Raw genomic sequence first — 14,218 nt, 5'->3', positions numbered from 1 at the left:
CTGGGAGAAATGTTCTTAACTTTCCTATTGTCTGTCTCCTTTTTTAAGTTAATCCTCACAGAAATGTGAAAAGTCGTTTTGACCAGATTCAGTTTGTTATAACAGGGAAACGTGAATCAATCTGTTTTATTTCTCTGAAGTTTTGATTTCCACATTTTCTTGGTCAGTCAGATCTCCAGCTGACAAAGACCTGAACTAAAGAGCAAATCAAAACATTGAGACTTAAAGCTGATCTGCATTCTGATTGGTCCAAAAGATGTTGTATCTGATCAGTTTTAGATCAATATATGTACCAAAGTGCTTAAGACTGAAAAAAATAAGAAGTAACTCTCACCTGAATCAGTTCATCTTTCTTCTCCACCATCCCATCAAAATGGAGTCGAAACAACTGAAGTGTTTTTTACCTGATTAGTGTCTCTGTGAGGCTCCGCCCCCTTTTCATTCTCAGGAACCCAGGACAATAAGTAGCTCTACTGTCCAAATAAATCATCGCACAACTTAGAAGCATGTTGACTCCGTAGTGAAGGAAGATAAAGAACGAGGGAACACATTTTAGAAGATGTATAATTTATTTAGAGCAGAGTTGATTCATCATTTTACTCAGTTTATTTTTCAGCAACATAATCGTAGGTCATTTTATGTTTTTCGTAGCGATTTCTCTGTTATTGTGAAGAAAACAAAAGATTTCACAGCACATTTAAACAGCAGTGATGCCATAACAGCTTTTCTCTAATTGCAACTCTGCTGATGTGTTTCATGGTGTCACACAAAAACTCATTACAATCACACGTAGTTCACATTTTAAAAACTGTACAGGCTGATAAACAGAACAAAAAAATTACACTTGATGAATATGATCTCACACATCTGAGAAATAAATAGATAAATAATAAAATCTGCTAAAATAATAACTGTATTAGGTTTAAATCTTTCTTTTGCTAAATTTTCCATGGATGGGGGAAGGGCAGCGCAGTGGAAGTCACTTTTTAATTGGTCAATAAATACTTTTTGGTAGCTATTACTCATAAATATAGTGTCACTATTAGTCTGAATGGGCCAATAGGATCCTGGAAGTGGGATATTTATTTCCCATCTGTGATCCAACAGCTGGCTGGAAATCGTTTGGCTCTGGAGTCGCCTCTCTTAGCTCTTTGTCTTCATGACTGATTTAATTCACTAGTTTTCTGTTCCCATCTTCAGGAATCTGCACATGTAAACAAGTGACAACATCTGAAGTTTCATTGTAACATAAACTAACTAGTGTCACCTAGTGTCAGTACCGATTCCCTTCTTCATGACCTGAGCTAAGCTGGCAGTAACTGGGGGCTCGTCCGGTATTTGAACCCTGGTCCAACAAGCAGATTCCTCCAGGCTAAGCTAACCTACTTGCCAAAGTCTATTTTTTTTCTTTTTGTTAGGATTCTTGTTTATCTTCCTGCTGAAGTTAAAGTTGAGCTCATAAGTTTTCATACACTGGCAGAATTTCAACATTTTTCCACAAAGAACACAACTTTTCCTGTCACTCGTGGTTAGTGGTTGGATGAAGCCTTTTATCACTTCCATTAATCTGCTAACATGTTAATATGGGAGCAAATTGTTTATTTAGCACTTTACTGCTTTTGCTAACTTTGAAAATATTTAGCACACTTAGCTTCCTCTAAATTCATTTTGTCAGATAAGGGTCAGGTTTAGACTACCAACTGCACTGGGTTGTATTTCAAACAACTCAACTCCAAGAAAACCGGATTACGATCTGACACTGTCCGTTAGCAATCAGCGTTAGCGTCAGCTGCAATAACTCAGGACTCGGTTCATCCTGTAGCACCGTTTCTGCTGACCTGCTAACCTGAATCGAGGTGACTCGCTTTCCACACCTGACTCTAAACCAAGTTTTTTATTCACTGGTTAGAAACACAATTATTGTTATTTCTATGGATTAGTAATATTAATGTTCATTCTGAGACTTTAAAGAAATTTGCTAAGAAGTAGCACTTTCCTACTGTATGTATGAATGATCTGTTTCAGCTGTTGCAGAACCAGAACATCCCAGTCAGAATTATGGAAAATATTGCAGTATTCTTTGATTTTAGACCATGTGACTTTTAATGAAACAGGGACCGAAATGTTTGCTCTCTCAGGCAGACTCTGCTGCGCTGCCCTGCGACTCACGATAGGAATCAGATTACTCTTTAATGATCTCACTAACATAGAAAAGTCTAAAAACAACACACTGATGTGCTCTGGGCTCACATGCTTCCACATCAGACCTGATCTGCTCCCAGCGCCTCAACAGGATCCACCGCAGCTCTTCTTCTTTAAGCTACGCATAACAGAAACGGGTGAGCTATCTGTCAAACTGGGCTGAACCACGAGGATGCTGCGGAGGTTCTGGCAGTGTGTCGTTAAACCTCAGCGGTCCAGATTTGATTGTTGGATCCAGTTGATTCAGACTTGTAGGAGTAGATCAGGTCTGGGCTAAAAGTTTCCTGAATTTAAAATGTGTTTCAGTGTAAAATTGCACCAAGCGTTTACTGAAACACTGTGACCCGGAAAGTGACCCGACCCAGATACTTGTCCCGCTCGTCGCTGTTGCGCAGGTTGGATCCCTCCACTTTACATTCCACCGTCTGCTCCACGCTGTAGTCCTCCTTAGTTAGCAGCAGCTTGACGGCCACCAGCGGCTGGACGTAATCCGGCTGCAGACACAAGCGGAGTCAGAGGTAAACGTTCTGGTTCGGATCACACCGATCCGGCAGCACCAGCAATCTGACATGTGAGGACAGAATCAGCTAAACAAAACACGGATGACACATTTTATCAAGTTTATTTTTGGTTTAAGGTGCAAAAATCTGTCTAATAAAACAAGTCTAGCTTTTTCTATCTGTTTCTGATGATGTTGGGTTTTCAACTAGCAGGTCCAAAAGTTTCTGCAAAGCTTTTATCTCCTGAAAAACAATCAAAACTTTCTTTCAAGTTCAACTATAGCCAGTTAATCCCTTTTCTTCCTAACTTCTGGATGGCTCTCGGCTGATGTGGACTCTTTCTTCTCTTCTTAGTTTGTGGCAGTGGCAGCGCTAGGTGGCGCTGTAGCTCTCCCTGGAAGTCATAGCACCCCCAAGAAAATATCACATCATTATTTTCTTTATCTAATACAATATTCTTTAATATGTGGTTGTTGTGATATTTTAATCAAAAAAAGGATTTTATATTGGTCTCATCTTGCAATGGAAACAAACGTTTTCACTTCCAGCAAACAACTGAAAGCAGTATGTAATACAAAATGATTGTTTTCTACGACCCAAATCCGTCTAGTCCAACATCAGTGTCCGACCTCACAAATAGCCTTCTGGAAGAAAAGTGAAAATTCCTAAAAACCCACCCTACAACCTTATGGAAACCTTCTGAGTAGATCTGAAATGATTTCCAACATCATATGAAATCTTTTTGATCAAAAATGGATCATGTACACATGAAGGCAAGTAACTCAATACTTTTACCAAAATAGTGCATTATAAAGTGCAAATCATTTCATTAAACTATAACAACATAATAAAATATTTTCACTGTCTCAGAAAAGCTTTTATAGTTGACAGTGGCGCCATCATGTGGCCACTTCAGGGTATTGCAAGAAAGACTTTTGAACCCATTGACAAGATTTGTTTTGTGAAAAGTTTCAGGAAAATTGTGCAAAATAAATCATCTAGAGTGATGAGGTCATGAATTTGGATTTCTATGATCGTTTTCAGTTCCTCTGTGCATGTGAGAAGCAAACAGCCTTTACTCACGTGAGCGATTTTGCCGTAATACGGAAAAAACATTTTATCCAGACGACCTTCAGGCGGGAAGTAAATCATCTGCAGCGGGGTGTTTCTCTGCAGAAAACACAGACTGATCCTGTTTCTGTGCTCATTCACAGCAGATACTAAACATCTACACACAAAAACCTTCACAGGTGCATGATGGGATTGATGTTAGGCCGTTACCTTGGCGGTACAGTTGATGTATGGATCTCCTTCGGGTTTCAGTCCGATGACCTGCAGACACAAATGGAGTTATTGCTTTTTTATTTATTAGAAATCTCACACTCTAACAGCTAAAGCTCCATGATGAACTAAACAGTGATGAGTTTCTTCTAATATGTTTAAAAACTCCTGGAGTTCAGCCTGCATGAACAATCCCTTTATCCCAAGAGAAAAAAATAACGTTAAAGCATGTGATGGAGCTCAGAAAAAAAAGCAATTCAATTTAATTATGAGAATAAATTCATATCAATACACAAATGAAGTCACAATACAAGAATAAAGTCATAAAAATACAAGAATACAGTTGAAATAATAAGAAAATAATATTGCAGTGAAAAAGTCACAATAAAACAAGAATAGTCGTATGAAAATAAATTCAAAATAAGTCGCAAGAAGTCATAATAATAAAAGGATAAAATCACAATAATATGACAATAAAGTCATAATATTAAGAAAATAATGTAATAATACACAAATAAATCTATTATTACCATATTAAAGTTGTAATGATACGAGACAAAAGTCATAATAATGTAAAATAAAGTCACAATGAATAAAATTGTATGAGAATAAAGTCATTAATATACTACCATAAAGTTGTTTTAATATTAGAATAAAGTCATAATGATGTATAAATAAAGTCGTAATATGACTCCAGTCTCTTATTTTGACTTTATTTTTTTAACACTATAAGTTTATCCTATTAAAACTTTACTCGTGTAATTAATTATTTTTTTTTAGAATGGCTCTAATACCGAGTTGAACAAATAACCACAGCGCCCTCTGCTGAGAAAAGATGGTATAGACTTTGCTTTAATCTTGATGACTCAGCAATAAAAGCTGATTTTCGTGTTAAAATCTGAGTTTTGAAATGATCTGAGTGAATTAAAGCTCCTCACAGAAACCCACCACAACACAACATTTAAACTACCCTGAGTTAATGCTGGTTCTGTACTGACCCGGTTCAGCTTGAGGATGACGCAGGGCTGCCCCTCGGCGTAGCCGAAGCTGGTGTCCGGCAAACCGGAGCACTGGCGCAGATTGCTGCGTTTGAACTGGCAGACCTTCTTCTTGGGCTGGTCGTCCTGGTCCGTGTATTCGCCCACCAGACACAAGTCGTTCCCCTCCTGGATGCTGTCGTTGTACTCTGCAAACAGGAAACGGGGCTTTTATTGTGAAAGCATCAGCACTAATAGAAAGCGACATCCTAGGGGGCCAAACTCATTTTCATCAAGATTATGAATGTTCTCAGTGAAATTCACTTTTTGTTCCTCACCATATCGATCATATAGTATAACTTTAGATACTATATTATTTTATAGTATATTATTGATACTTTATTATCAAGTCAGGCTGAGGCAGCAGTGTAGAAGTAAGAGATACTGCCACCTGCAGGTAGGAGTTAGCATCGCTTCAACTCAATGTTTGTGACCATTTTAGTTTAAACGATGCTTTGATTTGATTGATTAAATAATATTTAAAAGACTTAGACTTAGACTTAGACTTGTACTTTATTGATCCTTTGGGAAGACTCCCTCAGGAAATTGAAGTTACCAGCAGCTCCCAGGCAAAAAACAAAGTTAACACACAGTAAGCAAAAGTGCAAAAGAATACAAAATACAAATTAAATACTAAGGTACACACTAAATGTGAGTAACCAAAACCTTAAATTATGCAAGAAGAACCTTAAATTATGCAAGAAACAAGGAATAAGAATATAGAATATAGAATATAAGTAAATATAAATACAACACAAAAAAAATATAAGAATTTGACGGATAGATTGACCAGTGATATCGTATTGCACTATGTGGTTTGACCTGATAAGTATGGAGAAAAATACAAGGGGTCACTACTCCTTCCACCCTCTGTCCTGTGTCACCTCCCCCCCCAATGAGGAATTGTACAGTCTGAAGGCATGGGGGACAAAAGAGTTCTTAAATCTATTGGTCCGGCACTTGGGAAGCAGCAGTCTGTCACTGAACCGGCTCCTCTGGCTGCTGATGACGACGTGTAGAGGGTGGCTGCTATCGTTCATGATGTCCAGCAGTTTGTTCAGTGTCCTCGCCTCTGCCACCGTCACCAGAGAGTCCAGCTTCATGCCGACCACAGAGCCGGCACGCCTGGTCAGTTTGTCCAGTCTGGACGTGTCCTTCTTGGATATGCTGCCTCCCCAGCACACCACGATGTAGAAGAGGACACTGGCAATCACAGACTGGTAGAACATCCAGAGCAGTTTGCTGCAGATGTTAAAGGACCGCAGTCTCCTCAGGAAGTACATCCTGCTCTGCACTTTCCCATACAGGTGGCTAGTGTGTTTTGACCAATCCAGTTTACTGTCCAGCCACAGCCCAAGATATTTGTAGGAGTCCACGACCTCAACCTCAGTTCCCTCTAATGCGACTGGTCTTGGCTTTGGTCTGGACCTCCCAAAGTCTATAACCAGCTCCTTTGTCTTAGCAGTGTTGAGTTCCAGGTGGTTTGTGTGGCACCAGAGAGCAAAGTCCCTCACCAGACAGCGATACTCCTCCTCTCTGTCGTCCCTGATACATCCGACTATGGCTGTGTCATAAGGGCATTTTTATGTAGAATCTCCTTTTTAATCTTTCAGTCATGTTATAATGTTATTATCAAAAATATACCTGCAGTCTTGCTTTCATTTTTTCATCCATGTTTGAGAAATTCTTCAATCTCCATGACAACCATTCAGATGTCGAAAACGCCTGGGTGGGCCTAGCCCCGCCTTCGAGGCGCTGCTTCTCCCCCACTCAGCTCCTTCAGACTAGCCAGGAGCAATTAGCAAACACCTGGTGGAGCTGCTGAGCTCATTATAGGAGCTGCTGCTCAGAGCAACGCTGGTAAAAACGGATTAGTGGAGGAGCCGTGTTGGGATGAAGGCAGAGCTTCAGAAAGAGGGGGAGTTCTTAAAGAGACAGGGGCCAATTTCAAGGTGTTAAATTGGGAAGCAAAATGTCTTTGAGTCATAAAAGTAACATTGTTACCTGGTCATACTGTAAAATGTACAATGTGCCTGGAAGACACATAATACTGAACCATTAGGCACACAATTGTTATCTTGTAAATTCTCTTTATGTGTGCCGCTCCGGAGGCTAGAGGGCCACAAAAAAAGGCTCTGGCGGGTCGGATTTGGCCCCCGTGCCCTGAGTTTGACACATGTGCTCTAAAACATGGAATATCTGGGTTTGACTCACGCTGCAGAAGGTCGTGCAGCTGCTGGACGTACGGGTTGAATTTAGCTGGATCCGAGCGATTGTAGGAAATCTCAACAGCATGAGGACGAAAAACCAGACCTGAAAGGAAGCAACGCAGGAAGTGATGAGGCAGAGAGAACAGAGCTGCAGCATCATGCAGTGTCATGCAGCATCATGTAGCATCATGCAGGGTCATGCACCATCCTGTAGCGTCATGCAGCATCATGCAGCGTTATGCAGCATCATGTAGCATCATGCAGGGTCGTGCAGCGTCATGCAGGGTCATGCAGCATCATGCAGCGTTATGCAGCATCATGCAGCGTCATGCAGCATCATGCAGCATCATGCAGGGTCATGCACCATCCTGCAGCATCATGCAGCATCATGCAGCGTCATGCAGCGTTATGCAGCATCTTGCAGGATCATGCAGCAGCTGGCAGTGGGGTCACCTGGAGAGTCCAGACGGTCCTGGTGCCGGGGAACGGCGTCATCCAGCGTCTGCAGCATCACCCAGATGGTGAGGATGAACATTCCCGTCAGGACGCCATAAAAGATGAGGTAGAAGAGGAAAATGAGACCTAGAGGAAAAAAATCAAACATTTCTTTGTTTACATCTGCAGAAACAAACAGGAAGTGAAAGTGTTAGTAGCCCCAATTTCATTGCTCCTGTGTTCACTGTACAATGACAATAAAGACTATTTATTTTACTTACTTAGCATTAAAGGAGCACAAGCAATCAGTTGATTGAGAAAAGAATCGACTCCTCAAAAAATCCCTCCCAAAAGATTTGTTCTCCTTTTTCATGTTGTGATACTTAACAGGATAAATTGAATATTTTTATCCTTCCATTTATCTCATCCTCCATTTAACACCGTTTGCCTCAAATCATCACAAACCCAATGAGGTTCTTCTATCAATGCCTGTTTATGCATATTTAACACATTCCAAAAATCCGTTTTTGTTTCTGCTCCCATCTAGTGGCTGGACCTTCACCAAATTAACTCATTGGGTAACTAACTCTACACACACAGCAGGTCTTGATGCTCAATTTATATTTTTTGCTGATATCCGATTTCATTCGTATTACTAATTAAATGCAATAGCAATTAGATTTCTGTATTACCACAACAAAGTGCAGAAGAAGAACATAGACGTCACACAGCAGACTTCTGTTTACGGCAGTAAAAATGGACGTCGCCGTCTAGGGATGGACTTTAAAATTATTTAGCAATGCAAGCTGAGAATATCGTCACCAGATCACAACAAGACGAAGGAAGCTGATAAAAAAAGAAAGTCCAGCAAACAGCAAAGGTCTTCAGTGAAGCATTGACTGCAGCTTCTGACCCGGTTCTGTCTGGACGGAGTTGGACCAGGAGGTCGGTAAGTGATGCGTTCACTGACTCAGACTTCTTTCATCACTTTATTAATATCATTTTCAGACTTTGTTCATGTGCAGATTTACCGTCTGTCTTCTTCCGCTGCAGAATTATGACGCATGTTTCATGTCAATGATGCAAAAGTCAGACAAAATGCGACACGACGTTCAGACTGCAGACATTTGAAAACTATCGGCTACGAACCCGATTTAATAACACAAATGGAAATGGTGCAAATTGAATTTTTTCAGACTACAATGAAAAAAAACCCACATATGGGTAACAATAGCTCTGTTGTTAATGTAACTGAAGGCTGCACTCCCACCGGCACGGTTTCCTCCGCTTTAATCCAACTGCAGTCCGTCTGCCTGGAAAGTCCGGTTCGGTTGGTGAGGTGTGAATGCTAATCGAACTCGGGCTTACCTACAAACCTTAGTCTGGGTTCGGCCGAAGTTAACTGGGGCGGTTTGAATGCTAAGCAGAGACTGCCGCAAAAGCAGGAAGTGGACTGCAGCGCAGGGCATTCTGGGTAAATACAATCAAAACAAACGTGCTAGCCAAGCGCTAGCGGAAGAAATGGTTCAGCTAAAAACCAAAGAGAAATCCTTCAACCGCTAAAATCTGACGCAACTCCGTTTTTGTTTTCCTTCCATGAAGAAGAGAGTTAATTTCAAATGTTTGAAATAAAAAGGAAAATAACTGAATGTTTTTATAGAATGTTAAATGTGTTCAGTTATGAGCTGAATTCAGTTTCAGTGTCTCTTTGCAGCCGTTATCCGCTGAAAGCAACTTTTAACTCTGGTTTATTGAGAATCGATTTGATTGATGGCAGATTTAACTGCTGACACATTAGTAAAATATCTCAGCATTCATGTCTGTTTGAATAATGCATGAAGCAGCACATACCAGCTTAATGCATCTTCAGGGAGCAGTTATGCAATAAATGTTTAACTGACTGAGCCTGCAAATGTGGTGTCAGTTGGTTTGAATAGTAAACTGGGCCGTCGAACAAACAGAGGCAGCAGATGAAGCAAAACTAATAATCTGAGGCCAATTTTAAACATTTCCGCTGAAACAGACAGTCCAGAAATCTGGTGGTTTCCAGCAGAGAGCAGATGATGAGGACCAAACACTGAAGTCTGACAGAACAAACTGATAATGATAGAGGAAGGATTTCTGTTGGCTTAAAACCAGAAAAGGTTGAAATTTATTTCAGGTGAGCTGATTGGAAGCAGGAACAGGTTCAAACTCCGTCCAGGTGAGAGTTAGGACTGTGCAGTTAATCAAAATTATCATTCAGTTTCAAGATTAGCTCTAAATGATAAAGGTTTGATCTTCAAAATGATTGAACACCAATCAATTATTGGTCTTAAACAGGCGGATCATGTTGGAAAACCTCCAATGTGGCTGACCCAGACCAGATGGGGCCCAAACTCAAAAGACCTCTTGTTAAAGGCCAGTTAGTCGGATATTAAACAGCTCATTTTTAGGCTTATTTTTCTCTATACCTATAAGGAGGCAAATATGTTTTTTCTCACCAGTTTTCTTACTTAATATTTTGGTTTATTAGTAAGAAGTTCAGGACCTTGGAAAGACATGCCGCGCTCATATCTACACCAGCCACCAGGGGGCGGAACTGGTTCTTGGATATCTGAAGTTCAGTACCTCCCAGCCTTGTTAGAGCCACAACGGGTCAAAGTTCATCAGACCTGGTAACGACTCCTGACGGGTCAAACTAGAATCTGCTGGGTCGGCTGATCTTCACTTCCTGTCCAAACTCTGGTCACTGCCTGATAACGCTGTCGCCTTAAAGCTGCAGCATCAAACATTTATAAAACATTCATTTTCTTATGTGTTTAAAACTCTCACCATGTCATGACAGTTTGCTATGAGACAGATTATTTGTGAAAAAATTGAGCTTCTCTGCCTTCCCCCACTGCTAACTAGAAACAACCAATCAGATCCAGAAGGCGGGACTTAGTGCTGTCAATCATGCCCCCCCACCTAAGGCTGGTTAGAATGGCAACCGGTGACAACAGAAAAACCGTTTTCCTGTAATGTTAAGTTGTTTCTCCATTTGCACATTTAGCAGTAGTACATAAGATTGATTGACAGCGCTAAGCCCCTCCTCCTGGCTCCAATTGGTTGTTTTTGTAGCAGTGCTTTTCTTCGGTAGCTCAGAGAGGAGATTGATCTTTTTAGAGAATATCATTCTCATAATTTGTTAAAACATGGGACAGTTTTAACAAATGTATACAAAACATTTTATTTATTAAAGTTACTGCAGCTTTAAAGACAAAGTGTTTGCGTCCAACTCTTCATGCGCCGATCCGATGTTTTCCAGACATTCAGATTCTGATTCTACAGACCAACGGACTCACAGGCGAGAATATGAACCAAAAACTCAAAACTGCTCCAACAAAATCAACCTTTCACTCTTTCATGATTTTCTTCCGAGGCCTTAAAATGCTTTTTTTTTGCCAAAGATTTTAGTTTGTATTTTCTCCCAGAGCGGCTGCGCTTTACTTTGTCTCACTTCCTGTTTCTCTCATGACCTTCCTGTCGGATACGCAGTCGCAGGAATCCGCTAGCGAGCTGTGAAGTTCTTTTGACGTTAAACTCCTTCTAATTGCCGCGTTCATATTTGAATCAATTTTCCGTCAGATTGGATTCCAAACTGCATCCGGTGTGTTTTGACCTTTACTCACTGCTGCCCCCTGGCGGTCGTCCTTACCATGTCAGCCAGACGCCGGACACTAAATTGGTTCCGGCTGCTGAACTCTCTGTGACCCGTACAAATGTTCCGGATCGTTCATTTATAGGGAAATTATTTTTAGGACCAAAAACTTCATAAAGAGGGTATTTGTGTTATTATTGTAATTTAATTCCATTAATGGAGGACGGCGACAGGAAGTAGCTGCAACAAAATGAAACTCACTGCAGGAAAATAAGTTCACTTTTTTTATTTTCTCTGGCAAAACATTACACTGTTAATTGAAACAAAAAAATGTTAGTAAATTAAAGCTTTAGGTTTGTGAATTCATTCATTAAATTGTAAAATAATTATTTTTTGGTAAAAAGGTTATGAGGAAAGAAAACAGAGAAAAATACAGAAAAGCTTTTATTTTAGTTTATTTTGTTCAGTTTAAACTGAGTTTCACCAGAGCTGAACTGGTTTTACTGGGAGTCTGATCTGGTTTCATAATCTGGACCGGTTTAATGAGCTGAACTGGTACTAATCTGGACTGGTTTATTAATCTGATCTGGTTTATTAATCTGATCTGGCTTATCATTCATCTGGACTGGTCCATTAATCTGGACTGGTCCATTAAACCGGTACCGTGAATATAATCTGCACATATTTGACACAATTAAACATTAACTATTTATTGTCCGGATATTGGCTCAGTTCGGTTCGGGCCGCAGCAGCAGCAGAACCTATAATAAATGAAGACACCATGCCGAGCTTCTGTTCGGTTCGGTTGAATCGATCAGAACCGAGCCTGGTGCGGGGCTCAGGCCGCTTCTTACCCCAGCTGCTGGCGGTTCGGCCCAGGAACTCTCCGGTCCGCGGGTTGTAGATGAAATCTTTCCATGATTCTTTCTTCTCCTCCTTTTTCTGCTCCTTCTTCTTTTTCTTCTTGTCCTTCTCCTCTTCCTCCTCTTTCTTCTTCTCCTCCTCCTCCTCCTCCTTCTTCTCCTCCGTTTTCTCCTCCTTCTCCTCCACCTTCACCTCCTCCTTCGCCGCATCCTTCTCCTCCCCCTGCGCCTCTTTCTCCTCCGGTTTCTGCTCCGCGTTCGTCTCTTTCGGCGGCTCCTGGTTCGGTTCTTGGTTCTGGGCTTCTGGGGCGGACGACATGCTGCTGCGGCGCCGGGCTGATCCGAACCGGGCTAATTAATCTGCGCTTGCAGCGATCCGTTGGGTCTGTCAGCGATGCTCGCTCTGGAGCCCAGCACACACACACACACACACACACACACGCACGCACGCACGCACACTCGCGCGCGCACGTAAAAGAATGCGCGCTGACTCACCCACACACGGCAGCGCACGGACTGCTGCAGAACGCGGCGCATGCGCATTACGGAGTCCTGAGGGTCTTCAGTGATGGAGTCAGAGAGAAGCTGAGAGGAGAACGTTCAGTTTGATTAATTAACTAAATTAATTACTTAGTTAGTTAATTTATGAATTAAACACCAATTAAATCACGTGACCTTTTATGTGAGGAGGCATTTTTACAGTCTGGTCCTCAGGATTACTCACACTTCTCTTATTATAATATAATATAATATAATATAATATAATATAATATAATATAATATAATATAATATAATATAATATAATATAATATAATATAATATAATTCGTTTGTTTCAAGTGTGTGATTAAATGATGCAAAATCCCATTAAACTGTATCTGAAGTTATATAATCACACCAGAGGTGACAGTCACGTGACTACAGGAAGTCAAACTCATTGGGTCAAATCGGAATGATGTCACTCTGATGTCACGTTCACCAAAAGGTATGAAGTCACGTGACCAGCAGGGGTAAACGGCAGCAGGGAAGCAGAAGGAGGAGATGTGAAGGAGTCCATCCTCAGCTGATCCATCACGGTACCGATAGAACCAACCCGACCAGAACCTCAGTTCACCTGTCCTTAATGGACCCGATCAGAACCATCTGAGCGGTTCTGTGTTCAGTCTGTTATGAAGTCCTTATTTATTTTCTTTAGCAGCAAAAATCTGAGAGTTTGTCTTAAACCCAAACTAGTCCAGTTAAAGTCCAGTTAAAGTCCAGTTAAAGTCCAACACCGAGCCGTGAATGAGCGACTCATGATCACATTAAACCCAAAACAAAGAAAACATTCAATTATTATATAAAATAAATCAACTTATCCGATTCAGGACAGTAAAAGTTTGTTTTGGGCAGCAGTGTGTAAACTATTGCTAATCTGTTAATGCGCTAATGGCGGAGCTCTTTTTTTTGTTTTAGCACTTTAGCATTTTAGCTGTCTGTGAAAACGTTTAGCGCCTTTAGCTTTAATTTTCCAGATAAATTTCAGTTCTAATTTGGCTGTTTTTTAAATTTCAGTTGAATAAAATTGTACATTTATGTTGATCGACTGAATTCCTCAAGTAATTAGATGTTTATGTTCATGCTCTTATTTTGAAGTCTCTGTACGCGGCAGTTTCATTTCTTCTCTTCATGTATTCTTTAATATTCTTAATAGTTTTAAAAAGCAGCTGAAGACACATTTGTTCAGTTTGGCTTTTAATCAGTTTTATCTTGTTTTATGTCACATTTTGTGTTTTATCTCTCCTTCAATTTATCTTCTGTGTTTTTATATCTTATTTTTGTAAAACACTTTGTGGTTTCTGAACTGTGAAAGGTTCTACATAAATAAAGTTACTTTTTAAATAAAGCTTATTGAACAAGTGGCAAATAGACAAACAAACAAACAAAATGAGGTTTACAGAATAATACACTTTCATAAACAAATAACCAGAGATGCTAATTAAACAAATATATGGGAAAATGTATACATATAAATTGTTCTGAGAGCTTTTTTGTTGGTGTTCCTCATGCTTTCCACCCGTAGCGGTGC

General features: G+C 40.4%; 1 protein-coding gene across 1 annotated transcript; it reads right to left on the bottom strand.

Annotated features, from left to right (window-relative positions):
- Positions 1-550: 550 nt before the first annotated feature.
- Positions 551-12,622, bottom strand: LOC116707522 (sodium/potassium-transporting ATPase subunit beta-3-like). Its single transcript, XM_032544901.1, has 7 exons — positions 12,142-12,622; positions 7,684-7,812; positions 7,235-7,333; positions 4,982-5,169; positions 3,984-4,034; positions 3,786-3,872; positions 551-2,696 (listed from the first exon to the last, which is right to left on the bottom strand). Exons 1-7 carry the CDS (start codon positions 12,467-12,469, stop codon positions 2,529-2,531), a joined length of 1,050 nt encoding a protein of 349 aa, XP_032400792.1. The 5' UTR covers positions 12,470-12,622; the 3' UTR covers positions 551-2,528.
- Positions 12,623-14,218: the final 1,596 nt, after the last annotated feature.

The sequence above is a fragment of the Xiphophorus hellerii genome, chromosome 18, assembly GCF_003331165.1.
Source record: "Xiphophorus hellerii strain 12219 chromosome 18, Xiphophorus_hellerii-4.1, whole genome shotgun sequence".
NCBI classification, from domain to species: domain Eukaryota; kingdom Metazoa; phylum Chordata; class Actinopteri; order Cyprinodontiformes; family Poeciliidae; genus Xiphophorus; species Xiphophorus hellerii.
The sequence above is the reverse complement of the archived record's forward strand: the minus strand, read 5'-3'. Positions and strand labels throughout refer to the sequence as shown.